At 23.9% G+C, this 19,725-nt stretch overlaps 1 protein-coding gene across 4 annotated transcripts in view; it reads right to left on the bottom strand.

The window, feature by feature from the left end:
• The window catches only part of LOC122510014 (disks large 1 tumor suppressor protein), a 1,103,313-nt gene that overhangs the window by 337,113 nt on the left and 746,475 nt on the right, over positions 1-19,725 (bottom strand). For all 4 annotated transcript variants that reach the window (XM_043624398.1, XM_043624394.1, XM_043624397.1 and 1 more), the window contains exon 5: positions 15,922-15,957. In XM_043624398.1, the coding sequence (XP_043480333.1) occupies positions 15,922-15,957 (36 nt within the window). The remainder of the gene's footprint in view (positions 1-15,921; positions 15,958-19,725) is intronic.

The following is a 19,725-nucleotide window of genomic DNA, read 5'->3' as shown; positions in this document are numbered from 1 at the left end:
AGTCGACTTCGACGATAAAAATTATTAACAAATTAATGTAAATTATTCTAAAAAAAATTTTTTTAAATAGTTAAAAACGTCAATAAAAACATTTTAATTTCGTATAACGATCGTTTTTTTATTTACCCGCTTAAAAAAATTGTGAAGAAGCATCGAAATCTCAAGCTTCACACCAGGATACTACCCTTAATTAATTATTAAAAATAATGAATTTATAGAAGAATTTTAGTTAAAAACAGTGAAAAAATTTTAATTTTGATGGAGAATAAATTACAAATTATTGCAGAAATTCAATTATTTTCAAAAGTATTAAAATTCTTCACAGAAATTTAATTTTTTTTAAAATTATTAAGAATTCTCGTAAAAGTTTAATTATCTTTATAAAGAATAAAATTCTTCTCCAAAATTTAATTATTTTCAAAAATTTTTTTTAATTCAATGATTTTCAATACCTATCTACTATTTTAATACAATTTTCTAAAACAATTCAAGTATTTAACAAAAATGTTAAAAAAAATTCTGCGCAAACATTGAACTATTTTCATAAATAATAAAAATTTCAAAGGAAATCAAATATTTACAAATCTTTAAAAAATTTCTTCGCAATAATTTAATTATTTTCATAAAGAATTCAATATTTTTAAAAGCTTTGTAGCGTGAATTTTTAGAAATAATTTTATTTTTAAAAGGTTTTAAATTAAGGGGCACACCTAGTGTGAGTGACTGAAAAAAACGGTGATTTTTAGAAATTTTTTTCAGGGAAATTATTGCATCTAATTTTTTTTAAAGTTTTGTACATGTATATTTGTATAAATAGTGAACATTTTGTAATTTTTTTAAAGAAAAATATCTTTTTTTAAAAAAGTTATTCGCTATCTCCTGAGTATCCGAAAAAAAAAGTTCTCCCACTGCTGCAGTGATTGCGGCCTTCTCAGTGACCTAAATCAAAAAAACCAAAAAGATTATTAAACTATCACGGAAAAAAATACTAGGCTAAAAACACATGAGCGTCTGTTGTGTATATTGCACGCACACTACCATGCGTGATTAGCTTAGAATCCATCCTATTTTCGCATGGTGCTGTGGCAAAAGTCACAAAAGCCATGCATTTTTAGTAAACTCCTGTGTGATATTTGCAAAATGGGCTCATGTAAAAATCGAACCAATAGACTCCATGCATTATTAGGCTGATTTTTTTTTCCGTGTAGAAGATATTTGCCGTACAATAACCCTCGGACGAAAAAAAATATTGAATTGCAACAAAATGGCGGAGTTTTGAAAAAAGCTTATAAATTTCGCCTAAAAAATCCGATAGTTTTTGGCATCCCAAAATTTTATTTTTCATCAAAAAAAAAAAACTGGAGCCTCATAGTATGGCAAATATCTTCTAGTTTAATAATCTTTTTGGTTTTTTTGATTTCAGTCACTCAGAAGGCCGCAATAACTGCAGCAGTGGAGAAACTGGTTTTTTTTTGAAAAAGCGAATAACTCTTTAAAAAAAAGATATTTTTCTTTGCAAAAATTACAAAATGTTCACTATTTATACAAATATACATGTACAAAACTTTAAAAAAAATTAGATGCAATAATTTCCCTGAAAAAAATTTCTAAAAATCAACGTTTTTTTCAGTCACTCACACTAGGTGTGCCCCTTAAAGTCTTTGAAAATTTGAATTTTTCATACTTTCAACTAATAATTCTGCAGAATGAATTTTTTTACAAAAATTTGATTCAATTTTTTAAAAAATTATTTGAAGTTTTTATTTTCTAATATGTGACCTGGTCTATGAAAAGGGACCCTACGTGTCAAAAAGTCATTTTTTACTTTTTTGTTGATTCGAATAAAGTTTGAAACGCTCTTTAAGATGGTGAAAACCAAAAAGTCATAAGTTGATTAGAAGTTTTTTAAAAAATTTTTTAAAGTCAAAAGAAACAAGAGTAAAAATACGAAAAAACTGATTTTTTTGTTATGATACAAATTAAAATAACGAAGACGATAATTTTTTATTACTTAGAAAAGTTGACAGTTTCTTTGACAACTGTCAACAGTTAAAATTCAAATTTGATATCATATTCGTCATCAGCGATATCATAAACCTTATTACTGTCTTTTTTATAAAGAACGATCACTTTTTAGAGAAAATGACAGCTGTCAACTGTCAAATTGTCAATTTAACTTGTTTTCGCAAAAGGGTTTCATAGACCAGGTCACATATATATATATTTAATTAAAGAATTTTCGAATAATCGAAATTTTGTAAAATTGAATTGTAAACAAATGGATTTGATAATTTTATTCTCAAAGTACTTTTTTAAAAATTATTAAAAATAATTGATTTAGAGAAGAATTAAGAACACTTAATTGTTAATAACAGTGGTTAATAACTCAAAAGTTTTCTTAGAAAGAAATTTTAGTGACATTACTTTATGTATTTCCAAAAAAAAATTTCTGTAATTAAATAATTGTATTATGAAAAGATATTTTTAGACAATTTCAAAGTATAGAAAGAAAATATCTCTCTTCTTTTGAAGAAAAAAAATTGCACCATTTTTGTTGAAATATCAAACACGAATATAATCGGGTACCTTTTTTTCTTTGCTGGGGAATATGTGTGTGTATGTGTTACTTGTCGTAAAATACAGCAGAAATGCCATTGTTGAAAATTGAGAGGAGAGAACGCGGACAATATTGTCCGCTCCCCTGCGAATCGCGAAAGAGATTTTGCTCGTTCGCTCGCTTACCCCGACGATTCTCGTCTTCGTCTGTTCCCTTTTCATCAGAGGGATTATTAGGGATTCGCGTGGCAAGATTTCCCGAAAGGGTTTCTCTCACGAAAGCCTCGAGCGAGAGGCTATGAGTCGTAGAGCGCAAGAGCGCGGACAAAGTGAATGGTTTTCTTTGTTGCTGAATACATATATATATATATATATATATATATATATATATATATATATATATATATATATATATAAAATCGTGCAACTGAAACGAAAATGCACCAAGAAAGGGTTGAAATATTGACGGAAGTCCCAAAAAAAGGGAAAGAAAAATTTTTCTATTTATAAATAACAAAACGAAATGGAGAAAGAGTGAGAGAGAGAAAGATGTTTTTATAAATTTTTTGTCGAAGAACTTTTTTGACTGTTTATAGTAACTGGAAACATTAAATAAATGTTCATAAATAAATTAATGAAATTATTCGAATTAATAAAGAAGTTAAAATGGTAACTTAAATAAGTGAGTGAAAATAATTATACACTGAAGAAATATATTTATTTCAAATAACCGATTATACTTGTATATTACTAAATAAATATTTACTTGAATCAAATAATTTTTCAGGATTGCCAAATGTCAGAGAAAAATCAGAGAAAGTAAAATTGGTCACTGAAATCAAGGGATTTTATCAAAAAGTTGTGAAAAAATATACAGTTTCTAGAATTCAAAAGAAAATTAAATTTTTTCTCGTTCAGCAGCCTATAAAAATATTAAAAAGATTGAATTTAATTTTAAATTCTTTCTATTTGTATAATAATTTTAATAACATTTTTCGAAAGAACTCAATTATTTTTAATATAAATTTTAGTAAAATTCTATATAAGAATTGAATTATTTTTAATACAATTTTAATTAAATTTGTCGAAAAAATTTGCAGGAATTAAACTACATACTTTCACACATATATAATAAAATTCTTCAATTATTTTTGAAATTTTTTATAAAATTCATTAAAAGAATTCAATTATTCGCAATACAATTTTCATTTGAATTTCTCTAAAGAATTTAATGATTTTCATAAAATTTCCATAAAATTCTTCAAAGCAATAAAATTATTTTCAAAAAATTTATTTCATATTAAACATTATAAAATGTTACAGAAATTACAGAAAGTAATATAAAAATTAATATATAAAAATTGATCCAAAATGTTATTTTTTAAAACAGAAAAAAATTCCACATATAGAAAAATAAATTAATTTCTAAATTTTTTTTGCAAAAATATTATCACAAAACGTATTTTCTAAATTTAAATTAGTAAAAATTTTAACTAATTACAACAGAAGTGATATAAATTTCTAATAACAAATTTTTTAATTCTACTTAGAACAGGATATAAAAATAAATAAAATTCTGTTTTTCTTAGAAAATAAATTTTTAAAAAGTCGTATTTTGCATTAATTTTAATTACTTTTTCTACAATAATTTATAAGTAATTATTTTTATACTTTAGAATGTCAAGTTAATATTACTAATATTATTAATATAGATTGAATTTCAAAAAGTTTCAAATTAAAGTTTTATAAAAATTGAATTTTAAAAATTTCTGTCAAAGTTACTTTTTTGGAACATTTTTATTAAATTTTTTTTTAGAAATTAGGTGTGTTTTTTAATATTTATGTAATTGGAAAATTTTTAAATTATTAATAAAATTTCTTGAAATTGAATTGCTAACAAGTGGATTCTGGAAATATAAGTGAACTTTTCTGTCTTTAAATAAATAATTGAATTCTCAAGGAACATTCTAAAAAATTATTAGAAATAATTGAAATAAAAATTATTTAATAATTGATACAAATAAATATTTGATTGATAGTAGACAAGTATATATTTGAAATAAAATAAATTTCTTTTTAGTGCAAAATATTAAATAAAATAATAATAATTAATAGAATTATTAAAATAATAAAATGTACAATATAATAATAATAAAAACATATTATTTAAAATTACCAGGGAAAGATTATTTAAAAATTTAAAGGTGAGATTATCGAACATTGTCTATATGAAATTTGCTATAAAATATTAATAGCATCACTAAGAAACTTTCGTAAAAACTTTATTCCCGTGTGGTTATTCTACAAAAATTTTAATATACTTTTTTTAGTATTAATTAATAAACTAAATACTGAGAACTTAAAAAATTAAATAAATGAAAATTAATAAAATAAAAATAAAAAAAATAAATTTAAAAAAACAAGAAAAAAATGAATATTTATTTGGTAACTTTTTTATGAGTTTTCTTTAAAATTTTTTTTCAATAAATTGGAAAAGTCGTCGACTTTTTTTTAAAAATTTGTTTGAAAATAAATTCTAGGAAGCGACTTTGAAAATGATATAAACGGATAGAGGGAGGTAGAGAGAATAGTCGATATCAGGAACCTTGTAAATCGATTTGTTTGTTAAATGCGAGGATTGAAGAACGACGGGGCATATATCAGATGAGATTGGCGGAATAGGAAGCATGAAAGGGGAGAGGGGAATGACTACAATGTAGAGATGGGTAAAGCAATTTGCGTGACATTGATGCATGTGATCCGCTCTTACCATCTGGTTACGCGGCCTCCACTCCGTTATTACGCGCGTTACAATTTAATGATGTTATATCCATCCCACATCTCATCCTGCAATTATATATATATATATACTTCACAAAATGTGAGTAATAATCAAAAATCTTCAGGATATCCTTAGGCGACTTCTAATTATCCGAGTTTAAATTCAGATCCGTCTACTGACGCGAGAAAAATATTCACACAACAATATTCTTTTCCTTCTGAAAGTAAATTCCTTCAAATTTTACTTTTATTCCAAATTCATTTTTATGATCCCTGAAATCAGGGTCAAAAACTATTTTTTTTGTAGTGAATTACAACTAATTGATAAGAGTTTTTCTGAGTATATCAAATGGAAACGAAAAACGAATCAAAAGTGTTGCGAAGCAAAGTCGCACAATTCATCATAATTTGATTCAAATTTTTTTTATTAATTTGATCTAATTTGATAACTTCAAGAAAATAGTGTTATCTTCTTTCAGGATTAACAGGGTTCCCACAGACATTTAATTTGTTTTTTCCTGACTTTTCCCTGATTTCCAGACAAAATTTTGATTTTTTCCCGGACCCTAAAAAATATTCTGATTCACTCTAAAAATTATTAGATACTCAAACAAAATGTTCTATTTTATACATTTATTTACCAATTTCTTTAATTGTAAAATTATTCGAAAACATCAATAACTTCATTTGTAAATAAATATTTAATAATCATTATTATTATTTCATAAAAATTAAGATTTTCAGATTAAAACCTTCTGAAATTCAACAACTTATAACAATTAAAGATGACCGAGTTGTAAAATCATTATTTTATATTATAAGAATATTGTTACTACCCAATGGGAAATTTACAACTGGCGGAGTACTGCGCCAGCACTGGCAGTACTGGCAGCTACGCTGACAGACATCACTGGCATAACTCTATAACTCTGGGATGATAACGCTGTCTAACGCTGGCGAAGTACTGCCTGCCAGTGCTGCCAGACAGCGCTGGCACAGCACTGGACCAGTGCTGGCTGAGAATATTGCCGCAATAAATGCCGTATTGTTATTAATTAGTCGTAAATTAATAATTATAAATAATTCAACAACAAAATGGTAAATAATATTAATAAATAGTTATTATTCATGAAATATTTCTCTTCTTAAAGAAATTGTATTAAAGATGGAGACTAACAATATGGATATAGTAAATGAAGTAGAAAAAAATTGTTTATAACATTTAAAAATTAAATAATAAACAATTACAGTAATTGTGCATTAGATTTTCATATTTTAGTACCTAACGATTGGAATCTAGAAATATCGCAAACCTATGAAAATAAACAAAATTGCTGACGAGGGGAATCGAACCTACGACCTACGGACTAACAGACTAACGCTCTAACCACTATGCTAACGACACATGTGTACAGTAAAGTATTAATATCTCAGTATCATTCAGAAATACAATTATTGAGTCAAAGATGAGAAAAAAATAGGGATAAGTTAGAAATAATAAATTGAAATAAAATAAATGAAACTAAATTTTTAAAAATTAAATTACTTTACTTATTGCATTTAACATTTTACGTAATTCTTAAATTACGTGGTAATTTTTTAATAATTTTTTATTCATAGTAAGAAGTATAATAGTATTTTAATAGGAACCAAGTTATTATTGAGATTAAAGTTTAAATTTTGTTTATAAATTTAATTTGTTTAAATAATTTATTATTTACAAAATTAGACAATTGTGTTAAATTGTTATTATTAAATTTAATAAGAATAAAAAATGAACAACTGAAAAGTAAAATATTAATTTTTTTCAATAAATTTATATTTATAAACATTCCTAAACTTTTTTTATAATTTTTTTCAAGTTTATGTCAAAAAAGCAATGTTGGCAAAGAGCGTTGTGAACAATTTTTCTATACTCAGCCAGCACTTGCCGCCGTGGCTTGTCCAAGCTTTGGCGAAACAAAAATTCTGTACTGCGCCAGCACTAATTGTCGAGGCTCGGCTAGACTACGCCGAACAATCGTCTGAGTACTAAGCCAGTGGTAATCATCGGCACTACACTGGAATTTCCCATTGGGTATACCTAAATATTCTTCTTTAAATCAATTACTTTGAATAATTTTTGAAAAAATTCTTTTGAGAATTTTCATGTTTATTTGTTTACAATTCAATTTTACGAACATTCGATTATTCGGAAATTCTTCAATTAAATATACATTAGAATATATACAAACTTTAAATAATATAAAAAATTTTCGATTAAGCTTTTTGAAAAAAATCCGATTTTCAAAAATTTTAATTTCAAGCCTATAGAAAATTCAATTATTTTTAAAAATTGCAATTATTAGTAACTTCTCCAGAATTCAATTATTATCAAAAACTTTCATTGAAATTAATTTTTAAATCAGTTTTTATTAGAAAGTTCAACGAGAATTCAATTATTTAAATACAAAACAAACACAGATAATTTGTTGAATAATTAAATATTTCTTAAAATGGAATTTTCATAAAGAATTTTATTAATAAATTTTTAAATAATTGAATTCTTTCGTCGAATTTTAATAAAAATTTTAAGAATCATTACCTACCTACATTTTTCGATGAACTCGATTGAAATTGCATTAAAAATACAAAAAATATTAAAAATAATTGAAATTCTACAATGAGTTTTATTTATTATCAAAATAATTAAATTATTGCGAAGAATTTTATAAAAATGTTTCAAACAATATTGCCTTTTTTCGAAAACATTTATGGAAATTCTATATTTAATAATTGAATTCCTGTGAAATTTTTATTATTTTAGAAAATAATTGAATAGGTATTCATGTAGAATTTTGTGAAAATTGTTTTTAAATAATGGAATTACTTTTGGCCAATATCATTAAAATAATACATATACAAATTATTTTATTAAGACAATTTTTTGAAAGTACAATTGAAATTTTGCCACGAATTTTATTAAAATTTTTGTAGGTATATAATTGAATTTTATTACTTTCGAAAATATTTTAATTTTTGTGATGAATATTGTAATTGTTATTTATAAAAATAATTGACTTCCTTTGAATGATTTTATTATTTATGAAAATAATTAAATCCCTGAAAGGAATTTTAAAATTTATGGAAATAATTGAATTTCTGCGAAGAATTTTCAGATCTTTTTTTGCCTCTTCTTCTAAAATTTCTTCTGAAACTTACGAGAAAACCAGTTTTCCATTACTGACAAAAATAAATTAATATAAATAACTCACTTAATTAAAAATTATTGAATTTATATAATTTATTTTTTATAAATATAATTAAGGTTTCCCCCCTTAGATATTTATTTCCTATTTTTCTTACGTATATAAAAATTGACATTTTTCAAAAAAATGTCACAATAATATATTAAATTAAATTTAAGAAAAACAGTAAAAAAAAGCTCTTAAAATTTTTAATATAAAATAGTAGAATATTGTTAATCGTTGAATTAAGAAGAATTTTTTAAAAGACTTGAAATTTTGCCATGAATTTTATTAAAATTTTGGAAAATAATTCAACTCTTGTTATGAACACTATTATTTATGAAAATAATTGAACTTGGCAATGAATTTTATTAAAATTCCTGAAAATAATAATTGACTTTTGTCGAAAAATTTTGCTATTTATTTATAAAGATAATTGAAATGTTGACGAGAATTTTTTTTGAAATTTTTGAAAATAATTGAATTTCTGGAAAGAATTTTGATATTTATTAAGATAGTTGAATTTTTTCAAAGAATTGCGTTAAAATTTTGAAAATTAAAACTAATTTCAACAGAATTAAAATTTTTCAAAAATACTTCATTAAATGATTTTTCAATAAGAATTAAGTTATTTGAAATAAATTATTGTCAGAACTAGAAAAAGTTTAAGGTTTTTTTTTAGAATTCCTGGTAGTTTTTTATAAGGCAAACAAAAAGACACAAAAATTTAGAATTGTCTTATAAATTTTAAACATTTAATTTTTTCCAGTACTTTTAATAAAAATCGCTGATTTTTTCCAAATTTCCCTGACGAATTCTACTTTCACTGACTTTACCCTGAATTCCCTTATTATTCTGACCTGTGGCAACCCTGATTTATAAGAGCCAGAATGTATGATCTTTCATTTAGACATTATTAGAAATTTTTATTTTTTCGAAATTCAAAATGACGGCTCAAAAATGGAGACCAAGATATCTAAATTTTAAGAATATTAAAACTCTTGCACTTCAGTCTTTCCTTATCACATTTTATTAAAGTAATTCACAAAAAATTAACTCAATTTACTTTGCATTTTAAGAGAAAAATGATCGAAAAATCAAGTCACATGCTGTTAATATGAAATTACTTTTTCTGAGTATATAAAAATTGATGTAAATTGAAGTAAATTAGAAATTGAAATTCATTTGCATCAATTGTTAAACTCTCCAAATTCGTAAGATGTCTGATACTATTTTTATAAAATTATTGACAAAAAAAACGAATAAAAAACATTATTTTTCCCTTCTTGAATTAAGGTTGCGAGAGAGGAGCAAACGATCTTGGCTTATCGTTTATTCTCTGTTTCTCTGCCTGAAAGCTGGAAATCCTAAGATTGAGAACAGAATCTGCTTGCTGGAGAAGAGAGGTGGTTGTCGCCTATGAGGTGCCAAATCAACTCCACCTCTCTCGACAAACAGTCTGATAATCCATTGAAGACGAGGTCGTCAGGAATCGTTGTCGACGAGGGAGCACAGCACTTAACAATGCGGAGGGCGCGGTTTCAATGAAATTTAGTCAGCCGCTTAATCGAATTTACCTTCGTGATGTTGATAATAACAATACAAATATACTAACAATCTTATCAAAATTTATTTTACGTACCAATTTAAAAACTTTTAAATATTTTCTTTTCCACTAATAATTGACCTTTTGTTTTTAAACTTTATTCGTATTTTACTATTAATTTATAAATTTTACTAATAATATTAGCCGATTATTAATAAAATTTACTAATAATTTACAGGGTTGCAACAGGTTAGGGAATTTAGGGAAAAGTCCGGGAAAGTAGAATTGGTAAGAGAAATCAGGGAAAAGTCAAGGATTTTTATTAAAAGAACACAGAAAAAAAATATTCTTTGTTTTAAGCTGATTCCTCTTATTTTAATGCATATTTTCCTTTTGAATATGGCTCAAAAATAATCCTCTTATTTTAAGAGGATTATTCTCCACTTAAGAATATTCCTCTCAACATAAGAGGAAAATACTCATCGATTAAGATTAATACACTTGATTCAAGAGGACAATAATTAAAAACATTCTAAAAAATATCAAATTATTGAAAATCTTAAATAATTTATGAATTTTCTATGTCAAATTAAAAAAAATCCATAAGTACAAACTTCCCACAAGTCAGGGAAATCAGGGAAAAGTCAGGAGTTTTTATTAAAAATACATATGAACTGTAAAAAATTTAATTTTTAGAATTCATAAGAAAATTCCGAATTTTTATGTCTTTTTTGATTGCCTCATAAACTATCAAATTTCCACGAATTCTAATATAAAATCTTCAATTTTTTCTATTTTTGACAATAATTTATTTTTAATTAACTTAATTCTTGAAGAACTATCATAAAATTATAACTTATAAATTATTATTTAATAAATAATGTTTTTTAAATGTTTCAAAATTAATCAAATTTAAAAAGATAAGTTGCGTTTACAATTTTCATAAATAGATGAAATTCAAAAAGGTTTTAATTTGAAACTTTATAAAATTTCAATTTTCAATAAATTTAATTAGAAATTTTAAACATAAAATTCTTGGCAAAATTTCAATTATTTACAGAAAATTTCCTGAATTCAATATCTAATTTTCAATATCTATTATTTTAATAAAATTTTACAAAAGAATTCAATTATTTAACAAAATTTTTGATAAAATTCTACGCAAGCATCTAATTGTTTTCATAAATAATTAATTTCGCAGTAATTCTATTATTTTCATAAATAATACAATTCATTTTAGGAATTCAATTATTATTTTTCATAAATAATAAAATTTATTGCAGAATTGCAATAATTTTTAATAGAATTTTAATAAAATTTCTCGAAAAATATTAGAATTCTTAAAAATTTTATTATAATTTGTCGAAAGAATTCAACTATTTTCAGAAATTTTAATAAAATTCTTGACAAAATTTCAATTATTTACAAAACTTTTTCCAAATTCAATGGTTTTTAATTTCTTCAATTATTTTAATGAAACTTTCAAAAAAAAAAATTTAATTATTTAAAAAAAATGTTGACAACATTCTATGCAAACTTAATTATTTTCATAAATAATAAACATTTCACTAAAATTCAATTATTTAAAAATTTTATTAAAATTTGTCTAATAAATTCAGTTTTTTAAAAATTTGTAGTTAAAATTCTTTATGAGAATTCAATTTTAAGAAACATTCAATTATTTAATCAATTATCTATGTTTGTATTTAAATAATTGAATTCTCGTAGAGTTTTCTAATAAAAATTTACTTGAAAATGAATTTTAGCTAAAATTTTGAAAAGCGGCCAGTTCCATACGAAAAGCAAATGGTGGATCACTGATTTTTCTTAAAGTTTGTAATTTTGTAGTACTTGGGATACTAAATAACTGTGCCAAACAGTTTTGCAAAAAAAAAATTTTTTTGCAAGATATTTAGATTTGAAAAATCGGAAACTGAAAAAAATGACTTTTTTTGAGAATTTTTATTTCGAAAACTATTGATTCTACAAGAAAAAGTCAATTATTCAAAATTGTAGAAAAAATGTCAATTTTTTATAATATTAAAAAAAAGTTAAGAAAAATTAATTTTTCACTAATTTGTTTAAACAATAATTTTTTATTGTTAAAAAAAAGCAAAGGACATCATGGAATTTTCTAGAAAAATTATTTTCTGAAAATTTGAACCTTCCTTAATAAGTGGTTAAATTTTTAAAGAAGTGATTTTTGATGTTTTTGAGAAAAAAATTTTTGAAGTTTGCGCTACGAGTTTTTGTGCGTTGCGCTAACTAAGCAGCGCCTATGTCAGTGTATTTTAAAAGATGATTTGACCTTTACTGCTCGTCTCTAATACATTTATTAATTATATACGTATATATTATTATTATAAACAGTTTAACAATATATTTTTAACTTTTTTAAAAACATTATTTTCCTTTTTTAACCCATTATAATGCCCATGGGCACAGGAACGTAGATATAAAAAGTAACTATTGGGATCCTGGCATGGGGTTTAATGATAATTTTTGACGTTAAAAATTTCTAAAAAAAATTTTTTAAACATTTTGTTATAAACAAATAAAGAAAAGTTGATTTTCATAAAAAACTGATAGCGTCATTCGATTCGACGCAAAAAACTACTACAAGAACGTATATTACATAATTTAAAAAAGACATATTATTGTAAAAATGTTATAAAAAATTAGCCTGCATTTATACTGTATGAGGTAGAAGGATCGTTTTTGAAGTTAAAAAATTTTTTTAAACAAAATTAATTTAATTAGGAGAGTTTTTGACGTTAAAAATTTTTTTAACAAAATTTTTACCTCAAAAACTATTCTTAGACCTCATGCTCATAGTAGTTATGATAGTAGTTCTCATAGTAGTTTTTTGCGTTGAATCGAATGGTGCTATCAGTTTTTTTATGAAAATCAATTTTTCTTCATTTGTTAATAACAAATTGTTTAAGAAATTTTTTTTTTAATTTTCAACGTCAAAAATTATCATTAAACCCCATGCCAGGATCCTGTGCCCATGGGCATTAATGGGTTAAAAAAGGAAAATAATGTTTATAAAAAAGTTAAAAATATATTGTTTGTAACAGGACGTATTTTACGTATCTCCTTATTCTGAAATTACAAAGTATTAGTCGACAAATTATTGTTTTATAAAGAAATAATTAAATATGATTAATTAAATATTAATTGATTAAACGTCGATTTACGATCCTGTGTTGTCATGGTAACGACACTTGCGCTTGCGGAGCCGAAAATGCGGCAAGGAAGCAACAAGTGTGGTTTTGATCACTTTTGGATCGTACGTCGATTTTATAACATCTTGTGTTAAATGTTAGTGTCGACTAATATTTTATTTATTAAAGAATTATTTTATTTAATTTAATGTTATAATTGTGTGAGTGTGGAATTGGCCAATTCGTCGACTGAGAGAGACATCGAAATGTAAGTAGATAATCTGTAAAATATATCTTTTCAGTCGACACTCTTTAGTTATTATTTCACTGGGTTCACCCATTTTACCCCCCTTGAGATTTTGCTTATTTGTTTAAAGTAAATTTAATTATATATTTGATTTACTGTCGACCTTCAGTCGGGGCAGTCTACTTTTCGCCGCCAACTCGCTCCCGGGCCCTTCCCCCACTCTACCTATTTTCCGGGCACCGTCAGTCAGACATACATGGTATGAACTACTTCTCCCCCCACAAAGATGCAGTCAAATTTTCTACTCTCCCCTCCCCTAGTATTCAGTTCTTTACATAAATTCGATTATTTTCAAATAAGAAAATTCTACACAGGATTTCTATTATATTATTTTTAATACAATTTTAAACAATCAATCATTCTTTTTAATAAGAATTACACTTTTGAATAATTTTACTTAAAGGGTTATACCTGTTTTGAGGCTTAAAAAAGTGTTTTTCAAAATTTTTTTATGAGTAAACGGTGCTAAGTTTTTTGTAGACCTCCGCGGCGAGCAGCAGAAGTGCTACATTTTTTTTTAATTCCTTAAAAAAATGTTATTATTGAATATAATTGAAATTAGGACAAGAATTTTTTTGACATTTATTAAAATAATTGAACTTTGGAGTTTCTAATTTTATAAATTTAATTTATTATTTAGTATAACAAAAACTCCTGTTTCATGTTAAACTGTTTATAATAATAATATATAGGTATATAATAAATAAATGTATTAGGGGCAAGCAGTAAAAGTCATATCATCTTTTAAAATACACTGATATAGGCGCTGCTTAGTTAGCGCAACGCACAAAAACTCGTAGCGCAAACTTCAAAAATTTTTTTCTTAAAAACATCAAAAATCACTTCTTTAAAAATTTAACTACTTATTAAGAAAGGTTCAAATTTTGAGAAAATAATTTTTCTAGAAAATTCCATGATGTCCTTTGCTTTTTTTTTAACAATAAAAAATTATTGTTTAAACAAATTGTTGAAAAATTAATTTCTCTTAACTTTTTTTTAATATTATAAAACATTGACACTTTCTCAACAATTTTGAATAAATGACTTTTTCTTGTAGAATCAATAGTTTTCGAAATAAAAATTCTCAAAAAAAGTCATTTTTTTCAGTTTCCGATTTTTCAAATCTAAATATCTTCCAAAAAAATTTTTTTTTTGCAAAACTGTTTGGCACAGTTATTTAGTACCCCAAGTACTACAAAATTACAAACTTTAAGAAAAATCGGTGATCCACCATTTGCTTTTCGTATGGAACTGTTCAAGCATTATGGCATGAATTTTTAGAAATAATTGATTTTTGAAAAGGTTTCAAATTAAAATATTTTAACTAACAATTCTGTAGAAATAATTTTTTTAAAAAAGTTTAATTGGATTTTTTTGAAATTATTTCATTTTTTTTTCTAATATATATATATTAAATTGAACAATTTGTGAATTATTGAATTGAAAACAAATGGATTTGAAAATTCTTAAAGAACTTTTTCAAAAATTATTTAAAATAATTTATTTAAAGCAGAAGTTTAGTTAAAAATTCTAGAAAATAATAATTGAATTCAAATGCAAAAAATAATTTTGAGGAATAGTTATAGTAACATTATTCTTATATAATATAAAATAATGATTTTATCACTCGGTCATCTTTAATTATTATAAGTTGTTCAATTTCAGAAGGTTTGAATCTGAAATTTTTGAAAATCTTAATTTCTATGGAAAAATAATAATGATGAAATATTTATTTAAAAAAGAAGTTATTGATGTTTTCGAATAATTTTCCAATTAAAGAAATTTGTAAATAAATTTAATAGAAATTTTTTTGAGTATCAAATCATTTTAAGAGTGAATCAGAATACTTTTTAGGGTCAGAAAAAGAGTCAAAATTTTGTCTGGAAATCAGGGAAAAACAAAATTAAATTTTTGTGTCAACTCTGCATTTTATTAATTTACTATTAATTTACTAATTATTTCTACATTTAACTAATAAGTGGTAAATTAAGTACTAAAGACTAAAGTAATAAACTAGTACTAAAGACCAGTATTAACTAAATAATTAAGTATTGGTAGAATTGTATATTTCTAAAAACGAAAATACTATGAATTGTATTTATGGAGATATTTTATAAAGAGTGCAATTTTTTATTGTTTTTACGATTTGCCTTGCAGTTTTATATTTAAAAGGGAAAAATAGATGTACAATGGGTAAATGGAAAAAAGGTGTTACGCGTATGAATTAAAAAAAGAAAAAAAATCTCATGCAGTTATTGAGAAAAATAACAGACCATGCAAAGCTTTATATTCATTAACAGCAAAGTATGGATAATATTTTTTTCTGAACATTTTTACCTGGTCACTGTCATGGCCCTGCCAGCTGTCATGGCTCTGCAACAAAGAAAAATATTTGATATAAATTTATACGCTATAAAGTAATATATTTTATATATATAAATATTGAATTTATTTTAATGGAAATATATGTTTTCCATTTTCTCCATTTTGTAAATACATAAATATATAAGATATATAATATTTATATGCTTGTCCCATTTATTCTTAAAAGTAAGAATAAATGAATAAAAGTAAAAAAAAATAAAATAATAAAGAAAATAATAAATAAGTAAAAAAAATAATGAAAATGAAGAACAATTTTTGCAGTTAAATAACATTTGTTGGCAAATCTATAAAATTTTTAATAAAAAATTTCTAGAAATTATATTTTTAAAAGTAGGTGTTTTTTTAAAAAATAAAATTAAAATTTATTTTTTCCAAGGAAAGTAAAAAAAATATGAAAGTACACAGATGAAAGATTACTTTTATAAGAGAGGTAGAAAATCAGTTTTTGATTTTTTTCACCAACTGATATACAGATTGGCATAAAGTGTTTCGTTTCGAAAAAAAAATTATTCCTTTGGGAAAGATTCTTTCTTTGAAAAATTTGGTAAATATTTATAACGAGAAATTCAAGTTTGTAAAGCGGATTATTCCTGTACAACTCGAGGATGAGAGAGTGAGAGAGTAGAGCGAGAGAGAGAGACAGACGATAGTAAAAAGGGAAATTGAAATTTCTCCTCGGTCTTGACGAGTGCATTCGATGCAATATTCCCATCGATTGAATAATACCGTTTGCTTTCAAATTCGCTAGCTCCAAGTTGCGAACAAAAAATAAAAAAAAAATACAGAAATATTTGCACACTAGTCGAATTCTCTCTTGAGCCAAAGTTTTATTTTGTACCTAAATTTCAATGGAAATAGAATATTATTTACAAAAGGGGAATTTTATTTTTATAGTGTTATTCGTTTGTTTTTCTCAAATTTAATATAAATCGATAAATTTAAATAAAATAAAAATATTTTTTTGTCATACTTCATCAAAACCAGAAATTAGTTTTGTTTCTCTAAATTTATTCTGTAAAAATCAATTTTTAAAATATCTTAAAAAAATTATTTTAAAAATTAAGATAATTTTAATTAAATTAGTAATGTGGTTAATAGAGTTCGTTTTTTTATTAAAGATATTTATTAATGCACTATAATTGAAAATAATATGTAAATTAAATTATTAATTTTTGCTTTACTTGGATTTTTTTTTGTTCGTGAGAATGAGATTTTTTTTAGAAGTTTATTAAATTCGGATAAATAATAACCGCGAACGAAGTTTATATGAAAACGGGTTGGTAACATTTTATCGGATGTGGAGGTTGCTTGGTGTCGGAAGTACAAGCGGCAGTCGCGGGGGGTTAATGTTGAACCGCGTTGTTAGATTTATGACGACAATATAGGCTGGCGAGAACCAACGTTGAAACGTGCTTCTGGGCGAAACATCGTCCCTCTTCCTGTCGAATACGTCATACCGCGTGAGGTAGGAGACAAAATTTAAAAAAAAATTGGAACTAAATAAAAGTTTTTACTCTTTTTTTCTTTCCTGCAGAACCAAAAAAATGGGTATTTTCTCCCTTGTCCCTTTTTTTTAAATACAAAAAAAAATAAATAAAAAAATCATCCCTTTTTTGTAAGTTAGAAAAATGTTTATTTGAAGTGAAAAATAATGTTTTTTTTCTAAGTTCTAATTTTTTTAAATTAAAAATTCTGTTCAAAAATAACAGTTGTAAAAATAAGAAATCTGAATTTCTCAAAATTTTTTAGAACCAATTAAAAAAGAAAAAGAATTACACAATATTAAAAAGATTTAATTCTTATTGAATTTCTTTTTGTTTGCCTTATTAACTTTGTAATAATATACAAAACCTTAAATTGTTTTTATTTATAATTTTCTAACAATAATTGAACTTTAGGTACAGAAGATAAAATTGAATCAACTATTAAAATAATAAAATTATTTTTAAAAATTGCAATTGGTAGTATCTAACTTCTCAAAAATTTAATTATTATCTAAAACTTTAACTGAAATTAATTTTTAAATCAATTTTTATTAGAAAATATTCTTCAAAAATAAAATTATTTAAATACAAACATAATATAAATAATAATTTATTGAATAATTAAATGTTTCTTAAAATTGAAATATAATACAGAATTTTTTCTACATACTTTTGAATAATTGAATTTATTATTTATGAAAATAATCGAATTACTGCGAAGAATTTTATGCAAAATTTTAAAACATTTCATTTTTTTGATAAAATTTATGCAAATTATATTTTAAATAATTGAATTCCTGTGACATTTTTATTTTTTTGGAAAATTATTAAATCTTTGTATTGAATTGTATGGAAATTTTTTTTTAATAATTGAATTTTCTTTTAGGAAATTAAACAAAATTTTTGAAAATAATTGCCATTTTGCCATGAATTTTATTAAAATTTTTGAAAATAATTGAATTCTTTTGATGAATACTATTATTTATGAAAATAAGTCGACGCCTCCCGTTCATATAATGCTTATAAGCATTATATGAACGGGAGGCGTCTAGTGAATTTTACAATGAATTTAATAAAAATTTCTGGAAATAATTTAATTTTCTCGAAGAATTTTAATATACATTTAATAAAGATAATTGAAATGTTGACAATTTTTATAGATTTTTTGAAAATAATTGAATTTCAAAGAATTTTATAATTTTGAAAATAATTGAATTCTTGTGATCTTGTTATGAAAATAATTGAATTTTCTAATGAATTTTATACGAATTCCTGATTATAATTGAATTTCAGCAAAGAATTTTGTGATTTATAAAGATAATTAAAATATTGTGGAAATTTTTTTTTTTAATTTTTGAAAATAATTTAATTTCTTGAAAGAATTTTGATATTTGTTAAAATAGTTGAATTCTTTCAAAAAATTGCGTGAAAATTTTTCAAAAAATTACTTTATTAAATGATTTATAAGTAGGTAATAACTTTATGGCAGTTCTTCAATAGAATTAAGTTATTTAAAAAAAAATATTGTCAGAAATAGAAAAAATTGTTTTACTTAAGTAAATATTTATTTGATAATAGACAAGTAATTGTTTATTTTAATCAAATAAATTTTTTTAGTGTAACTTTGGGAAAACATGGGAATCGTAACTGATCTTTTGTACAGTCATTTTCATAATTTTGATAAAATGATTATAATGATAATAATTTTAAAAGAAACTAAATTGTACATTTTGGAAAATGGAAAGTCTTTAGAGAGAAAAAAGGGAATAATCGTAAAAGAAAGTAATTTGTCTCTTTCGAGAGTGGAAAGTTTTTAGAGAAAAAGGGAATGTACTTTTGTCAATGTAAATAAAAATTGTACACGATTGCATCGATAGGTGGATGTTTGATAATGAAGCCGAGTGTAGAGTGGTTCGTATCATTGTAACGATAAACGACACTCTCGATTCTCCTCTCTCCCTACTGTTGAATTATCTCAGTCTCTGTATGTACACACAGTACACATATGTATATACAGTGTTCACCCACAACCCAAAATGTAATTCAAACTTCATCCACTTGACTCAAGAGCATCCTCTTGTTTTTGTTATCGCATTAAGTTTTTAACCATTTAAATACAGGCGTTCTTGTATGTACATATTATAACCATCGCTACAATTTTCTCTTTTTTTACTTTTTATACATTTTTGCTTATAATTGTAATATTATTTTTGAATAATTATTCAAAAAATAATTCCTTTTGTAATTATTATTTTGTAATCCCCTATTTTTT

The sequence above is a fragment of the Leptopilina heterotoma genome, unplaced genomic scaffold, assembly GCF_015476425.1.
Source record: "Leptopilina heterotoma isolate Lh14 unplaced genomic scaffold, ASM1547642v1 Lhet_65, whole genome shotgun sequence".
NCBI classification, from domain to species: Eukaryota; Metazoa; Arthropoda; class Insecta; order Hymenoptera; family Figitidae; genus Leptopilina; species Leptopilina heterotoma.
The sequence above is the reverse complement of the archived record's forward strand: the minus strand, read 5'-3'. Positions and strand labels throughout refer to the sequence as shown.